Consider the following 21,526-nt stretch of genomic DNA (forward strand, 5'->3'; position numbering starts at 1 on the left):
TCATGTAACATACCCATGTAACAAACCTGCAAATATACCTCCTGAATCCAAAATAAAAGTTGAAATTTTTAAAGTATCTACTTATAAATTATGCATTAATTAATTTATAAGGAACAGAAGGAACAGCAGTAACTATACAGAAGAGAAAAACATCTTAACCAAATGATTAATATTAATATCATTAATAAAGGTCCAACAGACTATGTGCCTCTGGGTGTTCATATCCCCAACAGAACATAACTACTTATTTTGTAATCCAGCCAATAATGGACAAGCTTATTCTAATCATAAGGAAAAAGTAAACAAACACAAATTAAGGGGCATTCTATAAGAATTCTAGCTAGTTTTCTTTAGAAATATCAATCTCATGCAAGAAAAAGACTGAAAACTGTTTTAAGTTTAAAGTGGCTGACTTTAAACTTAAGTCATGCAAACACAATCCTGAATTGGACCCAGTACCAAAGAAATAAAATTTGTAGTAAGTGACATTATTTAGACATTTGACAAAACTAGAAAATGAATTATAGGTGAAAGTACATCAATTTAAATATCTTTAATTGACAACTGAACTATGATCATACAAGGGAATATTTTAGTTCTTAAGAATGACACTGAAGCAGTAAGGAATGAAGGACCATAATGTATGCAACCTCTCAAGTGGTTAAAAAATGTATATGTGTTTAGGGAAAGGAACAGAATTATAAGACAAATGTGGCAAAATGTTGAAAATAATGAATCTAGGAAAGGTCATATGGGAATTCTTTGTACTATCCTTATAACTTTTCTGAAAAATTGAAATTACTTCAAAATAAAAAAATTTAAATTATTTTTTAAGATTACATATTAATATGTGAAAATTTTCACAATAAACAATTGAACAAAGCAAGCCCGACAAAATATGATTAGTACAAGTGCTTTAACAGTGACAAGAGTCTTGTACCAGAAAGTAGCTCCATATACTGCTTTCTTCATCAAAAAGAGTCTTGCTATTAAAAAATAACTCAGCTATCCTAAACTCTGCTTAGTGACATTCTGGCACAACCTAGTAACAGTTAATGTACCAGCACTATAGTTTGAGTAGCACTAGTCTAAATACCATCTATTTATAATCAGTCAATCAATAACTACTTTAAGAATTATACATATGCATCTGGAATAATATACACCAAGTTATAACCAGTTTATGCTGGGTAACACAACTGAAGGTAATTTTTACTCTCTTCTTGTATTTTCTTATTCTTATTCTTTCTTTCTTTCTTTCTTTTTTTTTTTTTTTTTGACAGAGTCTTGCTCTGTCACCCAGAATGGAATGCTATGGCTCAATCAGACATATGCCACCATGCCTAGCTAATGTTTTATATTTTTAGTAGAGATGGGGTTTTGCCACATTGCCCAGGCTGGTCTCTAACTCCTGGGCTCAAGCAATCTGCCCAACTCAGCCTCCCCAGTGCGGGGGATTACAGATATGAGCCACTGCACCCGGCCTCTTGTATTTTTTTAAGTTTCTGAAATTAACATGGATTACTTTTGTAATAACAAAAACAAAAGTAAACTTTCAAAAAATGTGTAGGTGAAAAAGAATTAACAAGCAATCAGATTTACTGGAATTTGCCTCCTATATTAAAACACGACATTTTGTCTTAATGTTTACATACTACCAACATTTTTCTAAAAGGCTTGTACTTACAGCTGATCTTGAAGCTCCACAATTATATATTCTAATTGTTCCTTCTCCAGTTTATGGGCCAGATCAGAATCTTCAATCCTTTGAAGTAGTATTTTATTCTGGGAGACAGATTCAGATAGTTGGTTCTCTCGAAGTCGTAAGAGTTCTTCAAGGTAACCCTGGAAATTCAGTATCATCAAGATATAGCAACTGCAAAATTCTAATACATATCCTGAAGATAAATGCTGAGTAGCTTAAATGCTATTCCTATTTATATTGTAATGAAACAATTTCAAAGCATTACTGATAAATTAGTAAAAAATTTGTTTTAATTGAATATAAAAATTTAACATATATTCTCCATTATTTAAAACTCTTCTCTGAAGTTTGAGAAACTAATTTGATGCAAAACTTAGTTAAAACATTGTAATTCTGAGCTTCAAAACAACTGCATGACTCCTAGCTTCAAAATACAGACCTAAAAACAGAATAACCAATTAGAAAGTTGCCTCTTTGTGATTATTTTTCAAAAACACATAGACATTAACATTTTAGCATTAATATGTTAGTGAGAGGTAGTATAATGTTTTGGTTAGGCCTGCCGGCCTAGTGTCATATTCCAGTTTTACCACTTATCAGCTATGTGTCCTTGGGCAAGTTACTTAAGCTCTCTGTGCCACAGTTTCACCATCTAAAAAAGTAGGACCCATCAGAGTACCCTAGTTGGCAGGATTAAATGAATCAATACAGGTAAATTGCTTGGAACAGTGTCTAGTATACTGCATGCAATGTATAATTACTAGCTATTATTATTGGTAAACACGTAATAGATATAAGACTTTTTGGAATGATCTCTTAACCTTTTACTCTTTACTTTTTCTTTGTCCTTCTGTCCTGCTTTCTGGGAAACCTTATTGAATTTATCTTCGAACCCTTTGTACTAAATTTCTGATTCAGGAAATCATATTTTTAATTTTCAAAAGCTCTTTCCTGTTTTCTGATTGTTCTCTTCCCATGGCATTCTATTCTTTTTAGTTGCAATGTACTTTCAAATTCCTCTAAGGATTTTTAATTAGAATCTTTTTAAAGTGTTCTTCTATTACATGTTACCCTATTCATGTGTCTTTAATAAACTTTCACCTATTTTAGATTTATGATACATGTTAAGAGTAGCTAATACTATTCTTCAAGAGCTTATTTTTCATATTTTTTCCTGATAATTCTCAAATGTTTGTTCTTTTATAATAAAATCTCAGAAGTTAAATTTTTAGAAATGAATATTTCACATATATACAGCTTATGAATATATATAAACAATATATATTCATAAACATTAGTAATTAAAGAATACTCACATATCCACCACCTAGATTAATCACCAATACTTTAAAAGCCAATATAATGCCTTCCTTGACTGTCTCCTCTGCAAAGGTAACAATATCCTAGATTTGTATTTATCATCTCTTTACTTTTCTTTCCAGTTTTACTACAAATATGTGTCATCTTAAACAATAAGTTGTTTAGTTTTGCTTCGTTTTGTCAATATCCTTTTGAAAATGTTTTGTCTATATTGATGAGTCTAGCTATAGTTCATTTGCTCTAAAAACTGTATAGTATTCCATTGTATGAATATTGCAGTTTATTCACTCTTCTGTCACTGTTCTCTCAACGACCATTTGGATCACTTTAGGTTTTTCTTAATATAAACAATATTGCTGTGAACACACTCTGTTATGTCTCCTGGTATGCACATCCAAGAGTTTCGAGGAGATGTATCTAGGAGGAGAATTCCTAGGGTATAAGCCGTGTATATCTTCACATTTACTAGATACTGTTATTGATATTGCCATTGTAGTAATCATTTTTACTACTGGTTTTATACTAATCACATTCCCACTTGATACTATATTCACATGATCTTATGTTAGCATAAAAGTTATACTGGGATTCATTAAATTCATTGAAAACTATTCCTTCTTTTTCTATTCTCAGGAACAGTCCATATAAAATAGGGATCACTCATACAGTTGTGTGCCACTTAATGATGGGGATATGTTCTGAGAAATGTGTTGCTAGGCCATTTTGCCATTCTATGAACATTACAGAGTGTACTTACACCAACCTAGATGGTACAGTCTACTACACACCTAGGCTAGATGGTATAGCCTATTGTTCCTAGGCTACAAACCTACACAGCATGTTACTATACTGAGTACTGTAGGCAACTGTAATACAATAGCAAGTATTTATATATCTAAACATAGAAAAGGGACAGTAAAAATATGGTATAAAAGAATTTTTTTTTAAAAAAAGGCACAACTATGTAGGCCATTACTGTGAAATGGAACTTGCAGGACTGGAAATTGCTCAAAGTGAGTCAGTGAGTGGGTAGTTAGCGAATGTAAAGGCCTACAACTACTGTACCCTACTGCAGACTTTATAAACACTGTACACCTAGCCTACACTAAATTTATTTTTATGTTTTCTTTCTTCAGTAATAAAATTAAACTTAGCTTACTATAACATTTTTACTTTACAAACTTTTAAAAATCTTTTTGACTCTTTTGTAATAACAGTTTAAAACATACATTGTACAGCTATACAACAATATTTTCTTTTTAACATCCTGATTCTATAAGCTTTTTTTCTATTTACACATTTTAAAAAATTTTAATGTTTTAAACTTTTTCATTATAAATGAAGACACACACACACATTAGCCTAGGCCTACACAGGGTCAGGATCATCCATATCAATGTCTTCCACTTACGCCTCTTGTCCGACTGGAAAGACTTCAGGAGCATTAATACACGGAGCTGTCATCTCCCATGATCACAATGCCTACTGCTGGACTACCTCCTAAAAGACCTGCCTGAAGCTGTTTTACATTTAATTTTTTTGTTTTTTAAGTAGAAGGAGTACACTAAAAAATAATGACTAAAAAGCATTGTATAGTAAATATGTAAACCAGTAACAGTACTTTATTATCATTATCAAGTATTATGTGCTGTCCATAATTGTATATGCTAGTTTTTAATGACTGGCAGGGAAATAGGTTTATTTACACCAGCATCACCACAAACACATGAGTAATGCATTGTGTTACAACATTACCATGGCTACACCACTAAGTGATAGGAATTTTTCATCTTTATTATAATCTTATGGGACCACCTCATATACATGACCCATTGTTGGCCAAAACATTATTATGTAGTGCATGACTGTATTTTGTAGACTCACCAAAACAATACATGATTTTTTTTTTGGTGGGGGACTGGATAGATTTTAAACTACTTATTCAATTTGTTAAATGGCTATATATCTATCAGTTTTGATAAGTAGTATTTATAAAAATTCTTTGTTTTGCAAAGTATTATCATAAAATTATTTAAATATTCTCTAATAATTATTGGGAGGGTTTCTCCCACATTTATGCTGTGCTGTCTATTCTTCCATGCTTAAGATTATCTGTGCCTTAATTTTTTAAAAAAATTATTCTAGCTAGAATGTCTATTTCATTAATTTTTGCAAATAATTATCTCTTGGTTTTGTTAATTATGTTTCTTTGTTTTTTACTTCACCAATATATGTTATTTTATTACTTTCCTTCTTTTTGAACTGGTTTGGTTGCTCTTTGACGACTACTTGGATACTTATCTCTTTAATTTTCATTGTTTCTTTTCTAAATATCTAAGTATTTCTACAAGTACTATACAAGTTGTGTGGCAACTTACAATGGTTAGTATGCATTATTTTCATTCTCATTCATTTTAAAGTATTCTATTTCCTCAATTTTTTGACCTATAATTTAGACAATTTTTTCTTTAATTTCATGGGTCGCATGTGGGTGGTGCTAAACTTTTTGTATGGATATCTAACTTTACTGCACTATTCACATGACCTTATATTAATATAAAAGTTATACTAAAATGATAATATTGTATCATTTCTTTGGTATTTGTGGACATTTGTTTTGTAACCTAGTGTGCTCCATAAAAAATTGGCCAGGTGCGGTGGCTCATAGTTGTAATACCAGCACTTTGGGAGACCGAAGTGGGCAGATCACTTGAGGTCGGGAGTTAGAGACCAGCCTAGCCAACGTCATGAAACCCCGTCTCTACTAAAAATACAAAAATTAACCAGGCATGGTGTCACATGCCTGTAGTCCCTGGTACTCGGAAGGCTGAGGCAGGAGAATCACTTGAACCCAGGAGGTGGAGGTTTCAGTGAGCCAAGATTGTACCACTGCACTCCAGCCTGGGTGACAAAGCGAGACTCCATCTCAAAAACAAAAACAAAAAACAAAACAAAACAAAAAAACACTATAGCTGTTCCATATATGCTTGAAAAGGTTATATATTCTAATTGTTAACATTTAATATATTTTAGATCAGGTTTATTAATTGTGTTACTGAAGTTCACTACATCCATTCAATCTATAAATTACTCTGAAAGATTAAAATTTCTCATTATAATTATGGAATTACCAATTTATTCTGGACATTTAATTAATTTTTGCTTCATATTTTTCATGGATATATTGTTAAATAGATGTAAGTTCAGCACTGATATATATTCTTGGTGAATGCTTACTTTAAAAAGTAAGCATTATTAAGACTAAAGAAAGACACTGCCTTTTAAAAAAATGTTTCTGCCTTAATGTCTACGTTTAATGATATTGACATAGAATTCTTTTAGTTAGTATCTATCTAGTATATTTATTCCCCTAGTTTCAACTTTTTATGTCATTATATGTTATGTGTCTCTCTTATCAATAGCATAGAGCTAAATTTTATAATTATTTTTCAATAAATCTAAGAGTTTATCTTAACTGGCAAGTTTCTGCCATTTACTTTTATGGTGGTGTTGACTCTTCTGGTTATATGTAATTTGCATTTTGTGTTCTCTTTTCACTATCCTTATTTTTTCTAATGTGTTCCCTTCTATTATACTGATCAATCTTTCCTTATTTCTTTTCTTTCCCTCTACTAGTTTGAAAATTAAACATTCTACTTCTATTCTCTTAATTGCAACTTCTAAATGTTAATTTTGGAAACAGGCACACACATTTAAAAATGTCTCTAACCTCCTTCACTATATTACAAAGACCTCGAAAGACTAGCTCAAAAGACTACTCAAAATTCATCACTTTCTAATTATTTCACCATATTTTAATTATTATCTATGTTCTTATGGTCATTTACATCTATTTCATCTATCTTAGTAGAAATACTATGGAATGGTGTTCTACTGTGCATCTCTCACTCTTTCTGATGTTTTTTAGTCAGCATTTTAGTTCTGCTCTGCTTTCATACTCCCAGTGGTGGTCTGTAGCTGGCTTGTATAGGCTCTCAAGAACTGACTGTTAAATTTCAGAAATTTAACTCAGTTGTTAAACATTGCTGTTATTAAAAATTAAATTATATAAATTTACAACTAAGTAAATTATATTAAACACAAAGGTAATAACTACTCAAAATTCATCACTTTCTAATTATTTCACCATATTTTAACTATTATTATCTATGTTCTTACAGTCATTTACATCTATTTCATCTATCTTAGTAGAAATACTATGGAATGGTGTTCTACTGTGCATCTCTTCCCAATTTTACATTCAGTGATGTCATATTGGTACCTTTAAATTGGCCATGATGGGAGTATTTATCCCAGAAAAATTGGCAAACACTACAATTGAGGGCTTCTGTTTCCATCTCCTCTAAAAGAGCCAGTTAAACATATTTCAGTATACCAATGTCACCCCATATTGGTCATTATTTTTGCTATTTCATGTAACCAAGGTTTCTTTACAAATTTATTTGTTTACTCTGCCATTTTGCATCTCATTCCTGCATTCTAGGTTCAATTTCCACCTGAATGACAGGGTCCTATGCCTGCTGTTTGTTGGTGTTAAAATGCAAGTTTCTAGGTTAAGGAATTATGCCTTCACCCCCATCCCTGGGGCCTACAGTTCTCTCAATATATGCACATATTCTTATTGTGTTAGGTCTATGTTTCTGATCCCTAGTGAGTTCCTTTTCTTGAGAGAGTAGCTCTGAATAAATCTTTTAAAAAATTGTATTCTACTCAGCATTTTCAGATTTTTGCAATGAAGATACTTTCAGATTATCTTAGTCTGAATTCTTGCTGGTACCACAAGTCTCCTTTAATAGCACATGAAAAGTTTTCTTCGTATGCATTATGCAAATGTTTATAGCTATATAATTTGGATTTAAAAAGTATTTTCTAAGCAACAGCTATCTGTATAGATAAAATTATTTATATTTGTAAAATGATAACAATTTCCCCACTGCATTTTTAATTTTTTGAATATTTCTATCACTAATTCCATTGGGCTTTCCTTATATATATCATCTATGAATAATGATATTAAAGAAGAAGAAAAGGGAAAAATAGAAAATACAGTAAGAAAGTAATGGTTACAAAGTCCTTAATAGAATTTGTTTTCTTTCTGTTATATACTCCACTTTGCCTACTACAGTGCTTAACACACGAGAGCTGCTAAAATATCTAATTTTCAAAAAAACAGATGTACGTGCTTAGGCAATCACTGCATTTTCACAAACCAATAATCTTTTATAAAATTAATGATAGAAATTAAAATCTCAAATACATAAATTAAACTGCTTATTAAAATAATGCCTTGTTTTTATGTTAAAACATAAAATTTGAAAAAGTTCAACAAACAAAAGCATCTTCTATGACTGCCTGATTTTTCATTAAAAGGAGGACAATTCAAAAACAGAAGAGAAGCAGCAATGGATAAATAATTTTATTCAGTTAAAAATATTTCAGCAGTCACAGTTCAAAGGCAATAACAAGAATAAACTTAAGTGTGTTTTGATAATTTTAAAATACCTTCTGTTCCAGGGTAAGTTGATACTTTTGTTTAACTCTCTTACACTTGTTGAACCAACTGTTCTCATCCATGAGGAAAGGAGGTCCGACATTCTCTGGAGTACTGCTTTCACTACCACTGCTTCCCAAAGTCCTTAGCTCCTCCTCATCACTGCTGATACTATCAGAACTGGGAATATCAAAATTTTTTAAAAAGTTAAAAATATGTTCCAACTTGATTCTTAAACACTTTTATATTTGCAAGCTATGGTGAACAAATTTGAAAATATTCAGTACTAAATACAGAATTATAATGATATTATAAAGATTTTAGCTTCCTGGAAAAAAAAAAAAAAAAGGCAAGTTAGCATAGGCTGCTGAATCCCTCTTGGAAACCAACCCTGGAGATACTACAGAAGTTCAAGTGAGGTTTATGTTAGGCAGGAATCTAGACCCAACATGGCAGTATCACCTGACATGGCAGGCCCTTTGTTAGGAATTCCCGCCCTTCACTTCCTGCTAAGACTCTCAGCGTGTGAAAAAAGCCCGCGCCCGCCAAAAAACCCCTGCTCTGTGCAAGCTCCTGGACACGTCATTCCTCAGAAATCAAAACTTAACTCAGGAAAACCGAAACCTATAAACCCCACCTACCTCGCCCTATAAAAAGCCCCTGATACCCGCCCCAAGTGCGACTTCCTCGGCCCTCCTCCTAGAGGACTGGTGAACCTCGCCCGCGAGCCCAATGAAGGCTACCTCTGTTCTCATCTGCCTTGTGTCTTCTTGCTCGGCTCCCCATTACATTACACTGGTGCTGAAACCCGGGAGGAGACCCCTCCCTAGACCCCTGCTGGTTCCGGCAGGCTCTCCTCTCCCAGAGCCAGGACCTCCTCTCCGAGCCAGGAGCCGTTTCACCAAATCCGAGACTCAATTCGATCACTGCTGGGTAAGTTTTCCCCCGTCCTGCAGGCTCCGGGAGTCCCTGCCTGAAAACGTGGCCATGTCAGGGCCTCCCCCGTTCGTCACTTGTGATCTCGGCACCAGGGACTAGGAGACGTCCAACCTCTCTGGAAGCCGCCATACCCTGCACTCTGCATGGCAGTGGGAGGATGCTCCCGTTGCCTCCGGACTGCCCGCCTCAGGATCATGGGGACTGCCCAGTCCAAACCAGACCCAAAATCCCCTCTGGGGTGCCTCTTGGCTAATTTCCAGGCTTTAGGTCTCAGCCAAGACCTAAAACGAAAGCAGCTTATTTTCTTCTGCACAGTGGCATGGCTGCAGTATAAATTAAGATAATCAGTCTCAGTGGCCTGCAGAAGGCACTCTAGACTTTAATATCCTCACACATCTGACCAAGTTTTGCAAGAGGCTAGGCAAATGGTCCGAGGTACCCTATGGTCAGGCCTTTTAGGACTTGTGTTCCTGCCCAGACCTCTGAGCCTGATGTTCGTTGGCCCAGGTCTTGCTCGCGAAATCTACTCCCTCAAGCAAGGAGAAGGACAATTCCTCCACTTTCTCTGAGCCCCCTAATACTCTTTCCCTGTCCCCCCTTCAGTCCCCTGCTCAACCTCCCCCTTACTCTGACCCGTCGTCGTCTCCATCCTCGTCGGCGCCACCCCTTCTGTCCACTCCTCCTGTGTCCCCACCAAACCTGACGGATCCTGTCTCTCCTGCCTCCTCCTCCTCCTTGCCTGTCTCAGCCCATACCCGGTCCAGGACCAACCTCCTGTGCCCCTTGCGGGAAGTGGCAGGCACCGAAGGAGTGGTCCGGGTCCATGTGCTGTTTTTGCTGGCAGACCTAAGATTGAAGAGCATGTAGGCTCTTTCTCGGCCAACCCCACTCTGTATATCAAAGAGTTCAGATACCTATGCCAGGCGTATGACCTCACCTGGCATCATCTACATGTCATTATGACCTCAACTCTGTCCCCTGAGGAATGGGAGGTATCCTAGCAGCAGCCAGGCAGCATGCTGACCAGGTTCATTTAACTGACCCGGCCATGCCAGTAGGCACCGAGGTGGTGCTCTCGGCCGAGGCCGGCTAGGACCACCAGGTTGGGCAGGCAGGCCGCTGCCGCCGAGACATGATGGTCCAGTGCCTTCTTGCCGGCATGCAGGCAGCCTCCAATAAGTTGGTCAACTTTAATAAATTAAAGGAGGTAGTCCAAGACTCAGATGAAAATCCGGCCATTTTTCTTAACTGACTGACAGAGGCACTCATTCAGTACACCCGCCTTGACCCTGCCTCCCCCGCAGGAGGAACCATCTTGGCTACGTACTTTATTTCTTAGTCAGCTCTGGATATCCGGAAAATATTTAAAAAGGTGGAGGACGGCCCTCAAACTCCCATCCAGGATTTAGTCAAACTGGCCTTCAAGGTCTACAACTCCAGGGAGGAAGCAGCTGAAGCCCAGTGACAGGCCAGGCTAAAACAGAAGGTACAACTCCAAACCCAGGCCTTGGTAGCAGCCCTGAGGCCGGCTGGCTCCAGGAGCTCTCAGAGAGGAGGTACTCCCTGAGTGCCACCTGGTGCCTGCTTCAAGTGTGGCAACAAAGGCCACTGGGCCAAGCAGTGCCCCAACCCTAAGGAGCCAACTCGCCCCTGTCCGAGCTGTCGGCAGATAGGCCATTGGAAGTCAGACTGACCCAACCTGAAGACGGTCGCTGCGCCTCCACGTGACAACCCTCCTCCAGGTACCAGAGGCGTCTTCCAGCTCCTCGACACCGACGAAGATTGAAGAGGCCCAGACTCGGGAACCCCTCTTACTCTCGCCAAGCCCAGGGTTATGCTCCAGGTAGCAGATAAGTCCATATCCTTCCTTATGGATACGGAGGCCACCTACTCTGTTTTGCCTTCCTTCAGTGGCCCCAGCCATCCCTCCGCTGTCACAGTCATGGGAATTGATGGCACTCCCTCCACCTACCGCCAGACTCCTCCTCTGTCTTGCCGCCTGGATGGCTCCCTCTTCTCACACTCATTTCTTATCATTCCTTTGTGCCCAAGTCCCCTTGTTAGGACGAGATCTCCTCTCCAAGCTAGGGGCCTCAGTTCACTTCCAGCCCAACCCCTCCCCGCACCTCGCGTTCTTCTTTCCCCTCCTCCCGCCTGATAAACCCCACCAGGCTGACCCCCCACTCCCGTTTCTAGTCCCCATTAACCCTAAGGTGTTGGACACCTCTACCCCGATCATTGCCCAGCACCATACTCCAGTCTGCATCCAGCTGAAGGATCCCTCCAAGTTTCCCTGTAGACCCCAGTTCCCTACCTCCCTTGAACACTGACAGGGACTAAAACCCATCATCATGTGCCTGCTCCAGCAGCACATTCTAGTCCCTGCCAACTCACCATGCAATACTCCTATCCTGCCTGTACGGAAAAGCTCCGGGGCCTACCGCCTCGTGCAGGATCTACACCTCATCAATGAGGCAGTAGTCCCCACCTTTCCAGTTGTTCCTAACCCATATACACTTCTCTCGCGCATTCCCCAATACCACTCATTTTATTGTCCTTGACCTAAACGATGCCTTCTTCACCATTCCCCTACACCCCGACTGTCACTTTCTGTTTGCCTTTACATGGGAAGATCCAGACACTCATATTTCTTCCCAGCTGACTTGGACTGTTCTGCCTCAAGGGTTCCAAGATAGCCCCCATTTTTCCGGACAGGCACTGGCACAGGATGTTAGCCTCTGTCCCCTTACCCACAGCACACTATTGCAATATGTAGATGACTTATTACTATGTAGTCCCTCCTGGGAGAGCTCCCTTGTGGATACTGCTACACTTTAAAATTTTCTTGGTGACCGAGGTTATCGGGTTACCCTGGCCAAGGCTCAGCTTTGCACCCCTTCTGTCACCTACCTAAGCATACTCCTCACATCCCACTACAAAAAGCCTCATGGCAGATAGCATAAGCCTCATCAAAACTCTCCAGCCTCCTCAGGATGCGGAAGAGATCTTGTCCTTCCTAGGACTAGTAGGGTATTTCAGGCATTGGATTCCCAACTTCGGGGTCCTAGCCAAGCCCCTCTACCAGGCTGCCAAGGAAGTGCCCACTGGACCGCTGTCCGACCCCTCATTAGTTGCCAACTCTTTCGAGAAGCTTCAGGACTGTCTCCTTTCTGCCCCTGCTCTCTCTCTCCCCAACCCCCTTCGGCCTTTTCATCTATTCTCCAAGGAGCCACAAAAGGTAGCTACTGGCCTCCTAGCCCAGCCGGTTGGATCCACATACCAGGCTGTGGCCTCTCTCTCCAAGCAGTTAGACCCCACGGTCCAGGGCTGGCAACCTCGTCTGCGAGCCCTGGCAACTGCCACAGAACTTACCAAGGAGGCCCTCAAGCTCACCCTAGGACATTCTCTTACTGTCTACTCTTCTCACCGACTGTCAGATCTCATCACACACAAGTGTCTCAGCCACCTCACCCCATCCCGGCTTCAACAGTTCCATCCCCAATGCTTCCTGGTGCAACCAGACAGGATCTGCGCCTCCACATCTAACTGCCCCCGCAGCTCCCTGTGTCCTCCGCTTCATCCAGGACCGCATGAAAGGAGTCTCCTGGGTCACTTACAATCAGATGCTACTCCACCCCTATACCCAAGTTCCGACCTCCAAAGAACCCCACAACGGCCTATATCAGCAGGAAGCAGCCAGATGAATACGTCGCCCCTTTTTCTTATTAGAAAGAGGTCGGAATGTTAGGCAGGAATCTAGACCCAACATGGCGGTATCACCTGGCATGGCAGGCCCTTTGTTAGGAATTCCCACCCTTCACTTCCTGCTAAGACTTTCAGCGCGCGAAAAAAGCCTGCACCCGCCAAAAAACCCCCGCTCTGTGCAAGCTCCTGGACACGTCATTCCTCAGAAATCGAAACCTAACTCAGGAAAACTGAAACCTACAAACCCCACCTACCTCACCCTATAAAAGGCCCCCGATACCTGCCCTGAGTGCGACTTCCTCGGCCCGCCTCCTAGAGGACCGGTAAACCTCGCCCACGAGCCCAATGAAGGCTACCTCTGTTCTCATCTGCCTCATGTCTTCTTGCTCGGCTCCCCATTATATTACAGTTTACAGATATAAGGAATTAACATATAAAGCAAGAATGCCCAAAGGAGAGACAAAAGATTTCCAGAGAAGAGAAACAGAAACTCTAGATGTGCCGGAAACAGTCTTCTATCTGGGTTCTTTTGTGCTTGATGTCTTTCACCTATACTGTTTTCAAGGTTTATCCATGTTGTAGTAGGTATCAATGCTTCACCCCATTTTAAGGCTGAGTAATACTCCATTGTATGGATACACTACATTTTTAATTTATTCACCAACTGATGAACACTTGCGTTGTGTCCACTTTTTGCTATTAAGAATAATGAACGTTCATGTGCAAGTTTTTGTCTGACCATATGTTTTCAGTTATCTTGGGTGGAAAGAGAATTGATATCTAGGAGTAGAATTTCAGAATCACACGGTAATTCTTTATTTAACTTTGAGAAATTATCTAACTGATTTCCACAGCAACTGCATCATTTTATATTTCCCCACCAGAAATGCAACTTCTCCGCATCCTCACCGATACTTATGTTTTGTTGATTTTGGATATAGCTATCCCTGTGGGTATAAAGTGGTGTCTTACTGTGGTTTGACTTTGCATTTCCCTAATGACTAATGATGTTGAGTATCATTTCATGTGCTTCTTGACCACTGTGCATCTTCTTTGGAGAAATGTTTATTCAAGTTCTTTGCCCATTTTAAAATTGGGTTATTTATATTTGTGTTGCTAAGTTGTAGTTCTTTATATATTCTAAATACTAGACCCTGATTTTGTATATGACTTGCAAAAATTTTCTCCCAGTCTCTGGGTCACTCTTTCATTTTTTGATGGTATCCTTTGATAATGCAAGGTTTTAATTTTGATGAAGTCCAATTTATCTATTTTTTCTTCTGTTATTTATATTTTTGGTGTCTTATTAAAAAAACAATTGCCTAACTCAGGGTTATGAAAAATTTACACCTATGTTTCCTTTATAAGATTTTATAGTGTTAGCTCTTACATTTGGGTCTTGGATCCATTTTTGAATTAATTTTTGCATTTCATATGAGTTTAAGGTCCAAATTCATTCATTTGCATGTAAATATTCAGTTGTCCCAGCATCATTTGGTGAAAACACTATTCTTTCTCCATTGAATGGTTTTGGTATCCTTTTCAAAACTCCATTGACCAAAAATGTATGGGTTTATTTACAGACTTTTAATTTAATTCTGTTGATTTGTATGTCTATCCTTGTGCTAGAGGCATATTTTTTTGATTACTGAAACTTTGTAGCAAATTCCGAAATTAGGATGTATGAGTCTTCTGATTTTGTATTTCCCTTTCAAGATTGTTTTGGCTATTTAGGATCCCTTGCGATTCCATACAAATTTTGGGATTAGCTTGTCCATTTCTACAAGCAAAAAAGGATGTTGGAATACTGATAGCAACTGAATTGAATCTGCAGATCAATTCAGAAGTATTGCCATCTTCAGAATATGAAGTGTTTCAATTAACAAGGATATCTTTTTATTTACTTACATCTTCTTCAATTTCCCTCAACAATGTAGCATCAATGTTTAAATTTAAATTAATCAAAATTAAATTTAAATGAAAATTCAGTTCCTCAGTCACACTAGTTACATCTGAAGTAGTGAATGCCACATGTGGCTAACGGCTACTGTATTGGCTAACACCAACTAAAGAAATAGGTATGTGTGGGCATTATATAGTTATGGTAATTGATGTTACGAATCAATAAGTGTGAATAGGCTAAAATCACTCATTAAGAAAAAAAAAACCTGTATCACAGAACAAAACCCAACTATAAACTGCACAAATGAAATACATCTAAAACTAAATTATTTATTTATAGTTTATTTCAGAGCTTTGATGTAAAAATTCAGCAATTTGAACTTTTAAATAATTATTTTTATTTTTAATGGTTATGGGTATATAACAGGTGAGGTATATATTTATGGGGTACACATGATGTTTTGATACAGGCATTTAATATGTAATAATCACATAAGGGTAATTGAGGGTATCCATCACCTCAAGGATTTTTTTTTCTTTTTTTGATACAGGATCTCACTCTGTTTCCCAGGCTGGAAAGCAATGGCATGACCACAGCTCACTATAGCCTCAAACTCCTGAGCATAAGCAATCCCCTCTCCTCAGTCTCCCAAGTAGCTAGGACTACAGGCAAACACCACTACATCTGGCTAATTTTAAAAATTTGTGTGGCAACAGAGTCTCACTATGTTGCTCAAGCTGGTCTTGAACTCCTGGCCTCAAGTGAGCCCCCTCCCTCAGCCTCCCAAAGTACTGGGATTATAGGCATGAGCTACCATGCCCAACCACATGTATCATTTCTTTGTGTTAGGAACACTCCAATTCCACTCTTTTGGTTATTTTAAAATATACAACAAATTATTGCTGACTACAATCATCCTGTTGGGCTATCAAATACTAGATCTTACTCATTCTAACTGTTTTTATATCCATTAACCATCCCGAGTTTTCTCCCCTCCCTTACTACCCTTTCCAGGCTGTGCTAACCATCATTCTATTCTCTATCTTCATGAGTTTAACTATTTTAATTTTTAGCTCCCTCATCAGAATATGGGAAATTTGTCTTTCTATGCCTGGCTTATTTCACATAACATAATGTCCTCCAGGCCCATCTATATTGTTGCAGATGATAGGATTTCATTCTTTTTTATGGCTGAATAATATACCATTGTTTATATATACCACATTTTCTTTAGCCATTCATCCATCTATGGATACTTAGTATGATCCCACATCTTAGCTATTGTGAATAGTACTGCAATAAACATGAGAGTGCGGATATCTCTTTCATATACTTTCTGATTTCCTTTCTTTTAGATATATACCTAGCAGTGGGATTGCTGGATCATATGTTAGTTCTTTTTTGAGTGTTTTGAGAAACTTTCACACTGTTCTCTGTAGTGGTTGTACTAATTTACATTTCCACCAGCAGTGTAGAAGGGTTCCCCTTTCTCCATATCCTTGCCAGCATTCATTATTGCCTGTCTTTTGAATAAAAGACATTTTAACTAGAGTGAGATGATATTTTACTGTAGTTTTGATTTGCATTTCTCTGTTGATTAACGATGTTGTACAGTTTTTCGCATACCTGTTGGCCACTTGTATGTTTCCTCTTGAGAAATGTCCATTCAGATCTTTTGCACACTTTTTAATTGGATTATTTGATTTTTTTTCCTATTGAGTTGTTTGAGCTCTTTATATATTCTGGTTATTAATCCCTTGTCAGATGAATAGCTTGCAAATATATTCTCCCACTCTATGTGTTGTCTCTTCAGTTTGTTGATTGCTTCCTTTGCTGTGCAGAAGCTTTTCAACTTGATGGAATCCCATTTGTCCATTTTTGCTTTGGTTGCCTGTGCTTCTGAGGTATTACTCAGGAAATCTTTGCCCAGGTGAATCAGTGACCTGCAGTTTTTCCCAGTGTTTTTTTTTTTTTTTTTTTTTTGTAGCAGTTTCATAGTTCCAGGTCTTCTCTCTTTTTTTTTTTTTTTTTTTGAGTCTGGGTTTTGCTTTGTTGCTCAGGCTGCAGTGCAGTGGCACAATCATGACTCACTGCAGCCTTGAACTCCTGGGCTCAAGTGATTCTCCCACCTTGACCGTCCAAGTAGCTGGGACTACAGGTGTGCAACACCATGTCCAGCTAAGTTTTTAAAAGATTTTTGTACAGACAGCATCTTACTGTGTTGCCTAGGCTGGTCTCAAACTCCTGACTTCAAAAGATCCTGCTGCCTTGGCTTCCAAAGTACTGGGATTAAAGGCATGAGCCACTGCACCTGGCCTCAAGTCTTAAATTTAAGTCTTTAATGCATTTTGGTTTGATTTTTGTATATGGCGAGAGACTGAGGTCTACTTTCATCCTTTTGCATATGAATATCCAGTTTTCCCAGCACCATTTATTGAAGAGATTGTCTGTTCCCCAGTGCATATTCTTGACCATTCTAGAAAATGAGTTTACTATAGATGCATGGATTTATTTCTGAATTTCTGTTCTGTTCCATTGGTCTGTATGTCTATTTTTATGCTGGTACCATGCTGCTTTGGTTACTATAGTTCTGCAGTATTTGCAGATGATTTGATTCTTCCAGTTTGTTTCATTTTGTTCATGATAGCTTTGGCTATTCTGGGTCTTTTGTGGTTCCATACAAATTTGTATAATTTTTTCTATTTCTGTGAAGAATGTCACTGGTATTTTGACAGAGAATACACTGGATCTATAGATTGCTTGGTGTGGTATGGACACTGAATTTTCCAATTAACGAAAATGGAATATCCCTTCATTTTTTTGGTGCTCTTCAATTTCTTTCATCAGTATTTTATAAATTTCATTGTAGAGATCTTTTACTTCTTTGGTTAAGTTAATTCTTAGGTATTTAATTTTATTTGTGGCTATTGTAAATGGAATTGCTTTCTTTGTTTCTTTTTCATATTGTTCACTGTTGGCACGTAGAAATGCTACTGATTTTTGTATGTTGATTTTGCATCCTGCAAATTTACTGAACTTGTTTATCAGTTCTAATAGTTATTTGGTGGATCTATTACTCCATTTATAGAAAGTAAAAATCAAGCATAACTAAACTATAGTGTGTAGGAGGTAAGGTACATTCTTAGAGTAAAATTTAAAAAAAGCAATGAAGTCACTACCAAAAAATGTATTATTACAGTAACTATGTCTCAGGAGCTCATGGGGGGTTGTGATTTTGAAGTGATAAAAGCAGGCCTTTCACAATGCTGACTATGTTTACTTTATCTATACTGAGAGTGGTGATTACTCAGTATATATTTCATAAATGTTTTATGCTACACATTTATGTTTTATCTATTTTTCTTTGTGAGTTTTATTTCACAATAATAATAGGTTTAAAAGATCTAAACAGGACATCCAGTTAGAATTTTTGACAAAGCTCAAAGTCATGGTCTGGGTATTGGAGGTAAGACCAGGAGGAGGGAGAGGATATTATCTAACTATTATGATTTCTTCAAACAGAAGAAATCCCAAACAACATAATAACATATTTCCATCAATTCCAGGACAAAATAAAATAAAAGATGCACCATTACTGTATGCACCAAGAAAGGGAAAACAATGCTGACAAACTATGGCACAACATTATTTGTCAGAAATATTGAAATGTAAAACAAAGAAGTATATAATAAAATTGATGGAATATGGTGTATAGAGAATAACTATTATACTTCTCACTTATTCAAACTACTACTTTTTGAATATAAAAATTTTTTATATTTTAAGGGAGTAGATGTAAGTAAAATAAGCCATAACCTACCAATCTGGTTTAAGTGTAGTACAAAGGCCTACAATAATCTAAATGAATTTAGGCACCTTTTATCATTGAAATTATAAATATTTTGCTATATTGGACATGAAAAAATATTAGTAAGGTAAAAACCTGACATCATCTTTATAGATAATTATTCACTTAGATTAATAAAAACTCAATTATATTCTAACTTTTTGGTCTTTTTTACAATATTAAATTTACATAAATAAAAATATCTTAACAGGACTTTCTATGAATAAAAAAAAAGATTAAAGCAGTTGTTCTACATGATTCTCTAAAAACAATGCCCTAAATACTAGAAAGTGAGAGCTCAATAAAAAAAAAACAAGAAATAAGTAAAAGGATATAATAAAATCAAGGATTTACATGTAATTTGGTAAAACTTACAAATACCAAATTTTTCATTAAAAAAGAAATACATCTCAGGTGTTTAATATGTATGTAACTGACTAAATCTTTACAAGTTATAATCCTGCCCTGCCCTGCCCCCTCAAAAAGGACTGTAAGTCTTAAAATGAAAAATAAGTCTCCTATCTCACTCCACCCTCCTCCAATTCCATTCTTATAGGACAATATTTTTTACATTTTTTACTCTTCTTGTAAATTATCTCCATTACCCTATCTTCCTATTTAGATGCCCTTCATTTCTTTCTCTTGCCTGATTGCTCTGGCTAGGCCTTTCAATACTACTTTGAATAGAAGTGGTGAGAGAGGGCAACTTTGTCTTATGCCAGTTTTCAAGGGGAATACTTCCAGATTTTGCCCATTCAGTATAATGTTGGCTGTAGGTTTATCATAGATGGCTCTTATTATTTTGAAGAATGTTCTGCCAATATGTAGTTTATTGAGAGTTTTTAATGTGAAGGGGTGCTGAATTTTATCAAAAGATTTTTGTGTGTCTATTGAGATAATTATTTGTTTTTGTCTTTAGTTATGTTTATGTGATGAATCACATTTATTGATTACGTATGTTGAACCAACCTTGCATCCCAGAGATGAAGCCTACTTGATCATGGTGGATTAGCTTTTTGATGTGCTGCTGGATTCAGTTTGCCAGTATTTTGTTGAGGATTTTTGTATTAATGTTCATACTGGCCTGAAGCTTTCGTTTTTGTTGTTGTTGTATCTCTGCCAAGTTTTGGTATCAGGATGATGCTGGCCTCATAGAATAAGTTGGGGAGGGGTCTTTCCTCCTCAATATTTTGGAATAGTTTCATTAGAAATGGTATTGGCTGGTTGGGCATGGTGGCTCACACCTGTAATCCCAGCACTTTGGGAGGCCAAGGAGGGCAGATCATGAGGTCAGGAGTTCGAGACCAGCCTGGCCAACATGATGAAACCTCGTATCTACTAATAATACCAAAATTAGCCAGGAGTGGTGGTGTGCGCTTGTAGTCCTAGCTACTCAGGAGGCTGAGGCAGGAGAATTGCTTGAACCCAGGAGGCGGAGGTTGCAGTGAACCGAGATCATTGTGCAACACTCCAGCCTCGGTGACAAAGTGAGACTCCATCTCCAAAAAATAAAAGAAAAGAAAAAAAAGAAAAAGAAATGGTATCAGCTATTCCTTGTATATCTGGTATAATTTGCCTGTGAATCCGTGAATCCATCAGGTTCTGGGCTTTTTTTTTTTTTTTTGGTTGGCAGGCTATTTATTACTGATTCAATTCTGGAGCTCGTTATTGGTCTGTTCAGCTAATCAGTTTCTGGTCTGTTCAGCTAATCAGTTTCTTCCTGATTCAGTCTTGGGAGAGTGTGTGTGTCAAATAACTTACCTATCTCCTATAGGTTTTCGAGTTTGCCCTGCATAGAGGTGTTCATAGTTATTTTGTTTCTGTGGGGTCTATGGTAACATCCCCTTTGTCATTTCTAATTGTGTTTATTGGGATCTTCTCTCTTTTCTTCTTTATTAGTCAAGCTTGGAACATAACTATCTTATTTTCTCAAAAAACCAACTCCTGGATTTGTTGATGTTTTGAATGTTTTTTTGTGTGTGTCTTGATTTCCTTCAGTTTAGCTCTGATTTTGGTTATTGTCTTTTGCTAGCTTTGGGGTTCATTTGCTTCTTTAATTCTTTCCATTGTGATGTCAGGTTGTTATTTTGAGATCTTTCCCACATTTTCATGTGGACATTTTGTGGTATGAATTTCCCTCTTAACATTGCCTTAGCTCTGTCCCACAGATTCTGGTATGTTGTATCTTTGTTCTCATTGGTTTCAAAGAACTTCATGATTTCTGTCTCAATTTCATTATTTACCCAAAAGTCATTCAGGAGCATGTTGTTTAATTCCTATGTAATTGTATGGTTTTGAGTGATTTTCAGAGTCTTGACTTCTATTTTAATTGTGCTGTGGTACAAGAGTGTGTTTCGTATGATTTTGGTTCTTTTGCATTTGCTGAGGACTGTTTTATGTCCAATTATGTGGTCAATTTCAGAGTATGTGCCATGTGGTGATGAGAAGAATGTATATTCTGTTACTTGGGGGTGGAAAGTTCAGTATCAGTACTGCACAAAGCCCTTTTCAGCACAAGTACCATTCTATAAAATCCCCAGCAAGCCTTTTCTTCTTGCAGTCAGCTCCCCTCTTGCTGATCTGCCTGTTGCTTTC

General features: G+C 37.5%; 1 protein-coding gene across 24 annotated transcripts in view; it reads right to left on the bottom strand.

Annotated features, from left to right (window-relative positions):
- RUNDC3B (RUN domain containing 3B) overlaps positions 1-21,526 on the bottom strand; it is a 180,833-nt gene that overhangs the window by 54,204 nt on the left and 105,103 nt on the right. For all 24 annotated transcript variants that reach the window (XM_074035589.1, XM_005550325.4, XM_074035600.1 and 21 more), the window contains 2 exons: positions 8,549-8,717; positions 1,688-1,845 (listed from right to left, as the gene is read on the bottom strand). In XM_074035589.1, coding sequence (XP_073891690.1) covers positions 1,688-1,845; positions 8,549-8,717 — 327 coding nt within the window. The remainder of the gene's footprint in view (positions 1-1,687; positions 1,846-8,548; positions 8,718-21,526) is intronic.

Source organism: Macaca fascicularis, chromosome 3 (genome assembly GCF_037993035.2).
Source record: "Macaca fascicularis isolate 582-1 chromosome 3, T2T-MFA8v1.1".
In the NCBI taxonomy this organism is placed as follows: domain Eukaryota; kingdom Metazoa; phylum Chordata; class Mammalia; order Primates; family Cercopithecidae; genus Macaca; species Macaca fascicularis.